This window comes from Ylistrum balloti, unplaced genomic scaffold, assembly GCF_031769215.1.
Source record: "Ylistrum balloti isolate Yb309-2 unplaced genomic scaffold, AGI_CSIRO_Ybal_v1 Utg369870, whole genome shotgun sequence".
Classification (NCBI taxonomy): Eukaryota; Metazoa; Mollusca; class Bivalvia; order Pectinida; family Pectinidae; genus Ylistrum; species Ylistrum balloti.
Genome location: NW_026782013.1, coordinates 346,171 through 356,138, shown reverse-complemented (window position 1 = coordinate 356,138; position 9,968 = coordinate 346,171). Strand labels below are relative to the sequence as shown.

Sequence of the window (9,968 nt, the reverse complement as noted above, 5' to 3'; positions counted from 1 at the left end):
TATTTGACACTTACAAAAAAAATAAAAAGATGATATTTTTCGTTCCGCTTTGAAATTATAGATCACCCAAACACTGACTACAAAGATGGCGGCTTCTAAAGGAGCGAATACGTACAATCGACAGAATTGGGAAGAGTCTGTAAGTTTGTGTATTTTTGTTTTCCTCGTATCATTTATTTTTAGAAGCGTTTTTTGTCCTTTCATATGAATACTAGTTTGGATAACAGTTAATATGTTAGAGACAGCATTGTCTCAACATCGTGTATGTTTGAAATGCTCAAATTTTCATAAACGTGGTTAAGAGAAATTGGCTATATTGTGTGACCTGGTCTATCGAAAAAGCGCCAACACGTGAGTCTTCGTCAGAAAATATTTTTAATATACTCTTTAAATGTAGCGACATCAAAAGATATGTTTTCAATATTTCCATAATCTGCCTGGGCACAACCCCGCAAATAATAATAATAATAAAAAAGTCCTGCATTTGAGGGACAGGTACAGTACTGCTTTGAGTAGTTAATTACTCAAAATGCAGAGTCATTTTGAAATAGAAACATTTATAGTTATTTTAAAACTTTGTAACCAAATGGGCGTCATGTTTCAAACATGACTCACCCCTAGCTTAAGTGACTATGATTTTGTATAACTGCATAAAAAATGTTCACCTCTGTAGCATAACATTGTGCTAAAATGACATTTTATATATCTGACTTTGTTCTCCATTTACTATAGTGTGCAGCCAGAGTGAGAATTAAGTGCAAATGTCACAGATGATCATGAATTTTAACTTTATCACTTTTAGGGATTCCTCCTTTGGACTCATTTATATTGGAGGCTTGTCAGAATTCCTTATCATATATATATCCCCATTTTCATATATCTTTTTATGAACCTGAAACTTGATACACTAATGTATTATGATCATATTAAGAAGATATCTTTACATGTCATTAACTTTATTTAGTATTTTAATATATATAGCTTCAGTGTTGGAACTTAACAATTTTTTTATTCGCCGAACCGAGCGAGTGCCTATAGAAATCAACTCGCCCAAAACAAATTTCTACTCGCCCAAATTATTAATGGCTACATTGATTCATTTTCATTAGGGTTAACAATAAAGAATTGAGACATGTTAACATCTGGTTAATTTTATTTACTGAAGTTGGTGACAGAAGTATGTAATCGATTCCAACTTGTAAGATGAGCACCCATCAATAAAAGTGGTGTTGCGTTTTATCAATCCACGAGACTTCAACAGTTCACGATTGTCTCTGCACCATTTACAGTACATACCTGTACCGTCTTCCTAATCTTCTAACCAAGCATGGCCAACCTTCCATTTTGAATTGAATATTCTTTTTCTGTTTTTCTCATATTCTTTCAGTTTGGTATTATTGTTATTCCCAATCGGCGTCACAACTGGTGCTTTTGCGCCGGTGAAGCCATACCGTAATAGGGACATGTTGAATTGATGAACCGAAAACACGCTGGATGTAACACTGCTAGTGATTAGCGTCCCATTACAGTGTATCCGCCAATCGGAACACGGTTGTATTTGTCAGTAGCACAACCCATCAACAAGTGGTGACATATTTCACAGCGATTTAGCCAGAAAACTGTTACGTGTACTTACTACGGGACACATTACTACTGTACGATTAAGTTACTGTAAACTCGGATATATTACAAACTTACTTCAGCGTATTGGTCAAAGAAATTAAACACGTTATTTTGGAGAGAGGAATTTTGTCGTACTCACCAAACCGGACAAGTCAATTTATGATTTTACTCGCCCAATAATGATATCACTCCCCCTTGGCGAGTGGGCGAGTGCCAAGTTCGTTCACTGTAGCTTGAGGGTGTTGCTAGAGAATGATACACACATGTACTTATGACCAAAGAAAATTTAACGAAACCTATTTCACAAATACAAAATGAAACTTGTTACATAGGTGTATTATGGTCCTGGCAATAACATGTTTGATGTCGCTAACTTCATTATGTATCTTAAAAGAAATTTTCATGACGCTTGTTGCCTCTCAATGCTTTTTTGATAGACTCACGTAACCTTATGGTCATAAGAATGCCTATATATCAGAAAACTGCCTTGACAAAATTAATAAACCCATGCATACCACCCAAGTATATATTTTTGTGGAAATGCTTTATCTTTTGAATTCAATTTATTTGTATACATTGAACATTATATATATTGAATTTCTTATTCATGTTTTAGGATTTTCCGATTTTATGCCAGACATGTCTCGGAGACAATCCTTACATACGCATGGTAAGTTTGCAACACCAGAACAGAATCTGCATACATTGAATAAAATCAACCTGACAAACACTTTTAAGCCCATCAGATAGTACGTTATTCAAGTATGTGGTTCACCTTCCATTTTCCGTGTAATGATAGAAAAAGTTGAAAATGATTTGGTTGTAGTTTTTAATAATAAAATGAACTTTAGCTATCCTGTGAGTCAGTCAACAAAGAAAATTATATGCTGGGTCTGAACTTTTGAAACCTTTATCTTCATGGACTCATCCATGTTTACTTTCAAGTTCAGAAGTCAAACCCCTTACTCTAAGCACTTTTGAATGTAGCTTAAATGGCACTGGTACAATGCTCCATTTAAGTTTTACCCCAATTTTTATAATGCACAAGCAGTTAACAGTGAGTTATTAGTTGCCAAAATTTGCAGATATCAGCTAACTATTGACATCTAAGAAATTTTGTCAGGTAACAATTCTTGTTATCATAATATCTTGAAGTAGTGTATTGATATTTCTGAAACTTAAAGATGTACATGTAAGTTGCTATAGCTTGTTGTGCCCATCCATCTTGGATTTTGACAGTTGAAGTTTGCTATAACCATTTCTTTAGAAGTACAAAGAGAATAATCCTTGATCACTAGTTGTGTCTAGTAAATTTTGAGGCTGAATATGGCTGACAGGAAGCCATCATGGAATTTGACATTTGAAGTGTATTGTCACTATTTCTTGACTGTTGGAAGGATATTTTCTGAAGCTTGATTTGTGATGTTTAGGTTCCGCATGGTCTCTTAATGTGTGTGTGTGTTTAATTACGAGTTTGTAGGGATGAAATGTCAATCCACGTTTTGCTCCAAAGAAATGCATCTGTGATTTTGGGTACATGCCAATGCAAAAAATAACTTAATTTATTTTGTTTGTTTTTACAACACTATTAATCCAGAAAATTGTTATTTGTGTGTTGAGGTGTAAAAGGACTGTCACCACAACAAAAATATAAAGGCTGAATATTTTTAGGGGATGTTGGAGCATTGAGTTTGACGATGTCAATATCCACCATTACACCAGTACTATTTGACCTTGCAAAAACATAACAACATTTGCATGTAATTATAACAGTGTTGGAAATAGTCCTGAAATGTTTCTTCTAATGTTACCAAACAGTATTTTAAGTCATTGACAAGTAATTCTATAAATTTAATAGGATTGGAAAAAGTCATTACATGTCTCCTTAATTTTACCCAACAATATTTTTAGTCATTGACAAGTATTTCTTAGAAAGATTAAAACAACAAAAGATAAGTTTAGTGTTCAAGAGCTGACCAGGTAACTGAGCTGTGTCTAGAAAAGATAGACATTTTCATTTCAAGACTATTTTAGTATGTAAATCATGAATCAAACTTATTATGTAAATCAAAGGTACTGGTCATTTAGTTTCAATAAGTGCTGACATTGTAGTGTTATTGTACATGGATAAAAACTGAGAAGTGCCACTGTGTCCTGATAGAGTTATAGAGTTGAGCCATACATTCATGTAACATCAATGACAATCTTTACTTATAACTTGAGAGTTCAAAAAATATTTATACATAATTACATTGTACATCATGTGCCAGATTTGAATTCAGATGTTAAAATTAGAGGAAACATTGTAGATATTTTTTACAAATACATGTATACATATATGGTATTAAATTTCATGAGTCTTATATGTGTAGAATGGCAGAATTTGCATCAATTAGGTTTCCTTACACCTGTTTGCTTTTGTATTTTCAGATGAAGGAGAAATATGGGAAGGAATGCAAGATTTGTGCACGTCCTTTTACAGTGTTCAGATGGTGTCCTGGTGCACGTATGAGGTTCAAAAAGACTGAAGTGTGCCAAACATGTTCAAAGATAAAGAATGTGTGTCAGACTTGCCTCTTAGATCTTGAGTATGGTAATAAAACTGTTCATGACATCTTTTGGGGGAGGGGGCATTTGTGTACATTTTCATGAAATTGATATATTTTCAACAAGAATCGCTAAAATTTTAAATGAATCATTCAACTGCATTTTGATTTTTCTCTGTTCAACTGAGATAATGAAAATATTCACCATTTCATATGAATGACTTAATTCTTATTACTTGTACTGATGAAAGGTCTTGTAATTGTTTGATTGACTATAGCCAGTAATCTTTTAACTGGCAATACTTTTATGTGTACCAATGAGAAATTTTGTAAATACTTTATCAGTCTAAAATTTAACCATTGGGAGGTCTTGTAATTCAGTGACTCCATTATAGTCTTACATGTACGGATGAGAGATCTTGTAAACACTTGACTAGTCAGAGTCTAACATATACTGATGAGAGATTTTGTAAACACTTGACTAGTCAGAGTCTAACATATACTGATGAGAGATCTTGTAAACACTTGACTAGTCAGAGTCTAACATATACTGATGAGAGATCTTGTAAACACTTGACTAACAATAGTCCTACTTGTACTAATGAGAGATCTTGTAAACACTTGACTAACAATAGTCCTACTTGTACTAATGAGAGATCTTGTAAACACTTGACTAACAATAGTCCTACTTGTACTAATGAGAGATCTTGTAAACACTTGACTAACGATAGTCCTACTTGTACTAATGAGAGATCTTGTAAACACTTGACTAACAATAGTCCTACTTGTACTAATGAGAGATCTTGTAAACACTTGACTAACAATAGTCCTACTTGTACTAATGAGAGATCTTGTAAACACTTGACTAACAATAGTCCTACTTGTACTAATGAGAGATCTTGTAAACACTTGACTAACAATAGTCCTACTTGTACTAATGAGAGATCTTGTAAACACTTGACTAACAATAGTCCTACTTGTACTAATGAGAGATCTTATAAACACTTGATTTTGTCCATAGGCTTACCTGTGCAGGTGAGAGATGCAGCATTGAAGATCCAAGACAACATGCCGAAGTCTGATGTAAACAAAGAGTATTACACACAAAACATGGAGAATGAGGTTTGTACAGTTAACATTTGTGACCAGGATTAGTATAGATATTGTAACATGACTGGGTGGATATATATCTACAGAGTCAGTGGAAATACATCACAACAGCAAAAATTCTATTTACAAGTTTATTTACACTTTATACAACACATACTATATTAGCCCAGATCAACACACAAGAAACCCTGAGGTAATAGACCTCAACGAAATATCCAGCGAGACAGTCACACACACATCTGTTCTCTGGAGAGGAACTCCTCTGAAGCCTTGATAGTCCAATTGACCTAAGGTCAAGCTCTCGGCTAAGCCATTAGCCGTGTCAGTCTGTCGACTATCAGCATGGTCCCCCTCCCGGTGTCAGTTAAAGCTGAAGTATACAACAAATCATTCCCCATTACCCTCTATATGCCTTCACCCAAATATATTATATACATGATAAGGAAGACACTATACCAATTTATTACAATATACATGTACATTAAAGGACATATAGGACACTTTTTCCTTATCCATTGAAAATCGCCAAGACAAAACAGAATCTGCAGAGACATAGTTTACAATAAACTTAACTATATTTTGGTCAACTTGCAGCTTGAAATTTACAATTTAAGAGTGTTTGAGCTGAAATTCAGAAAAACCAAGGATAAGGGTTTTTTTTTTTTTTGCTTTCTCTTTCACAAAATTTCATAAACTTTTCTCAGATGTGTATATACATGACATTGTTTTATATAATTTTGCAGACTATTGGTTTTCTGCCATTAGATTCTGCCAGGCATGACTGGACCTCTAATCCTACATATGCAAAACGTTTTTGGAGATCTGCTTCCCTACTGATCTGTGCTGTCTGTTTTTTTTTTAAAAGATTCAACGAAATGGCTCTGTGAATGCATATTTTGTTTCAAACATCATAAAACTATAAAATTCATGTCTGAATAGTATTGCAGTGGTAATGTAGATGTTTGCAACTGTGTGTGTTAACATTTTATTCCAGTAATTTTTAGAACAATTTATTATATTATTAGAACTTGTTAAATGAGTTGCGATATAATTGATGTAAATAGTAAAAAAATTCACTTTGAAAAATGCACGGAAAAATACTAAACTGCAGTTGATAATTGTCATTTTCAGATCGCAAATGGTGATGGTACTGTTGCACCTGGACAGTTGGGTAAAGCTCAGACTCCAAGTGACATGCTTCTGAAACTGGCCCGTACAACACCCTACTACAAACGAAATAGACCTCATATCTGCTCCTTCTGGGTGAAGGGGGAGTGTAAGAGAGGAGAGGAGTGTCCCTACAGGTATGATCGTATAACTTTTAAGTGTTTTATCATTCCTGATACTTAACCTAATACTTATTAGGCAGAACAATGTGTGTTCCTGTGAACATCTACTGTGAATGATGGGAGTAATAAAAACCCAATACAACATGCTATAAATACCTCTGTAGATAGAACAATTGGTGCTGCTGCAAAGGTCTACTCACTGTATCTCAAAATATAACATCAGGACTACATATGATACATGAGTTTCTGAAATTCTTAGCCAGGGACCGATTCATCCAAGAGCATATGCTTAACATATGACAGGCACAATGAACTTACCAGTTGTTATTATTTATTGTAGAAATGAAGTTATATTATTCTCTAGGTTGATCTGGCCCCTGTTTCACAAATCTTCCTTAACTTAAAGAATTTTCCTTAGGTTAAAATTTCATGTAAGAAAGTATTACAAAAGTTAGTTAAGGAAACTTCCTTAAGTTAAGGAAGATTTGTGAAACTAGAGCCTGAACAATTAAGACAAATGGATGATATCAATTAGGGAATTGTATGTTTGTCTTTATGCATATACTGGAATTTTGTTGTTTAAACACTTGACCACAAAATTCACGATCTAATCTCCTGTATATGCATAAAAACAAACATACTATCCCCATTCTAAACTTACTTGAGCTAAAAAGTGATGTAATTATCTCAATATCAACAAAAGTCAACAAAAAACTGAAAACTGCACAATTTCGTGTGAAACAGTCTTTTACATGTTCTTAGCCAATTAAAACCCTCCTTTCAAGCATTGATGATGTAGAATACATGTACATGATGTAGAATTGTTATAATAAAGTTCTCCAACTATCTATCTCAACCAGAAAGATGGCTGCCATTATTGGGCTAGCATCAGAATTCTTGAGTATATTGGAGATAATTATCCAATTAAAAACATATCTTATTACTATTATTTTAGAATAAATTATCTTATGCCGCAGACATGACAAACCAACAGATCCTGATGATCCTCTAGCAGATCAAAACATAAAGGACAGATTCTACGGAATGAATGACCCTGTGGCAGACAAACTCATGAACCGCTACAGTAATATGCCAAAGTTAGATGCTCCAGAAGATAAATCCATCACAACTCTCTATGTTGGAAATCTTGGGGACAAAATAGGAGAGACCGAACTCAGGTTTGTGTTTTGCACAAGTGTATAATGGTTGTCTCCCTTGTATCATGATATTCGAACGCTTCTGGTTATGCAAATAACCTGTTCATCAACATTTCAAACATAATTTTTTGGGCATAAATTCACATGATTTTGTGAACAACTTGAGTTTAACATAGTGAAAATGGAGTTATTGCCTATCATTACTTATACAAAATTTTTGTTCATCTCAGAAGAGCTTCAAAATGTTTAAAACAGTCAACAGTGTACTCTTTTCTTGATGTTTATCTTCTGTAATGTCAGCTTTACAAGTAGACCACATAACATATTTACTTCTTACACCAGTAACTGATGTATAGTATTTCCTTTACACATCTATAACAATAAACCAAAGCTTAAGTGGTAAATTCTGTATCAAACCTTGTGTCCGTAGGGACCACTTTTACCAGTTCGGAGAAATCAGATCAATCAACATCGCCAGTAAGCAGCAGTGTGCATTTGTGCAGTTCACAACAAGACAGGCAGCTGAGAATGCCACAGAGAAGTCTTTTAATAAACTGATTATGGGTGGAAGACGTCTCAACATTAAGTGGGGTAAATCTCAAGCCCAGCTAGGAATCACAAAGAAAGATGGAGAGGACTCAGAAAAAGCTCTTGAGCCAGTACCTGGTCTTCCAGGGGGTAAGTACTTGGTCACAGATTTAGCTTCATTTGTCTGACATGTTTTCAGTTATGTTGATATTATGTTGGATGAGAATAAAATGATGCTAACACAAAGAACTAATAAATATAACTGATTTTCTAAAAAAAATGAGAATATTTTATTTTACTTATAACGTTACTTTTTTGTAATAGGTAGCTTGTAGGTTTGGAATTTCCTTCAGAAAAGTAATAGCCTTCTTACATAAATATGATTAGAAATAACTTCATATGCAATGTACCAAACATGTTTCAATTTGCTTCAGTAATTTTGATATAGTAAGAGTAATATGTGTGTTTATATAGACACCTGTCGTGTTGCTGAAGTCGCCATAATAGATTCATTTAAGTGTAATTGATAACTTCTGATTGCATTGGTGTCAACTTTCAGCCTTGCCTCCACCACCAGAAGAAATTGCAAATAATTTCTTTAATTTACCCAATGCCCCCAACCACCTTCCAATGCCACCTGGTCCTCCAAGAGGAATGCCTCCTCGTCTTGTTCCTCCTGGTGCACACATGATGCCATTTGGAATGTTCAGAGGACCTCCCCCACCAGGTTTGTAACACAAAACTGCTCAAGTTTGATATAATATTGTCATGACTTAAATAAAATTACGTTCAGCTATTATCATATTAGTTAATGTAATTTCTACTAGAAAAGTTATGAATTTACTTTGAATTATGTCTTTTCGTCTGTTCAGGTGTGAGGTTACCTCCCCCTCCCCCAGGAATGATGCCGATGCGTCCCCCTCCAAGAGTGATGATGGGTTCCGCCATGCCAGTACACTACCCCTCACAGGACCCAACAAGAATGGGTGCTGTCACCACAAGCAGCAAATCATAATCATGTTAGATTGTCATCTCCATAATGTTTAATACCAGATTATACTGTTGAATAAGAAGACAAGGGCTACAGTACATGGACACTGGTATGTTATTGTTGGAAACTCAAGTGACTGTAATCTTGTCATTTGTCTTAAGAGCAGAGTCCTGTGGGTTTCGATTGATGTGACTGTGTATGCAGTTGGTTATTGGGAGGAAAGTCAGCATTTGCATTATGTGTCATTATGTGCTTTATCATCCTGACCACAACAATTCACTGAACACAAATATGACATTACCCTGGGAACAGTCTTACTTGACACTTCTACAGCTACACAGTATGTTACAGGCAGTACACAATGGTACAGGAACCACTAGATCACAGAAGGAGGAAGTGGGTTTAGGGACAGAATAAGTTATCGGAAGAGATGTGACTAGTGGTAGTAAAATGTTACCGGTGACAGTGTTAGTGTTGCCACTTATGAAAAAATATCTCAAAAGGAACAAGAGATTTCATGTTTCATGCAAAAAAGTCACAGGTGACAAAATCAATCTTTGGAGAATTATAATTCCTCAAGGGGAAAAGCACCTCATTTTGGACAGAAGATTTTGTTTGTGGTACAAAAAAGTTGCTTGTGACTCAGTCTTCAGGAAATAATACCAATAGGAACTTGTATTCTTGGAGTCTTTTAATAAAACTGTTTTATTTCTTTTAAAAATCA

At 34.6% G+C, this 9,968-nt stretch overlaps 1 protein-coding gene across 1 annotated transcript; it reads left to right on the top strand.

The window, feature by feature from the left end:
* The first annotated feature begins 85 nt into the window (after positions 1 to 85).
* LOC132545979 (pre-mRNA-splicing factor RBM22-like) lies at positions 86 to 9,968 on the top strand. The gene is made up of 9 exons (XM_060209662.1): positions 86 to 139; positions 2,240 to 2,293; positions 4,054 to 4,216; positions 5,191 to 5,291; positions 6,411 to 6,583; positions 7,546 to 7,746; positions 8,156 to 8,403; positions 8,813 to 8,980; positions 9,126 to 9,968. The coding sequence occupies exons 1-9, from the start codon at positions 86 to 88 to the stop codon at positions 9,266 to 9,268; spliced, it is 1,305 nt and encodes a 434-aa protein (XP_060065645.1). The 3' UTR covers positions 9,269 to 9,968.

Bases quoted from the DNA above. Each gene is read 5' to 3' on its own strand.
- LOC132545979 (XM_060209662.1), top strand. From the start codon at position 86: ATGGCGGCTTCTAAAGGAGCGAATACGTACAATCGACAGAATTGGGAA. The intron at 140-2,239 runs GTAAGTTTGTGT...TTCATGTTTTAG, and splicing joins GACAGAATTGGGAAGAGTCT to GATTTTCCGATTTTATGCCA. The intron at 8,981-9,125 runs GTTTGTAACACA...TCGTCTGTTCAG, and splicing joins CAGAGGACCTCCCCCACCAG to GTGTGAGGTTACCTCCCCCT.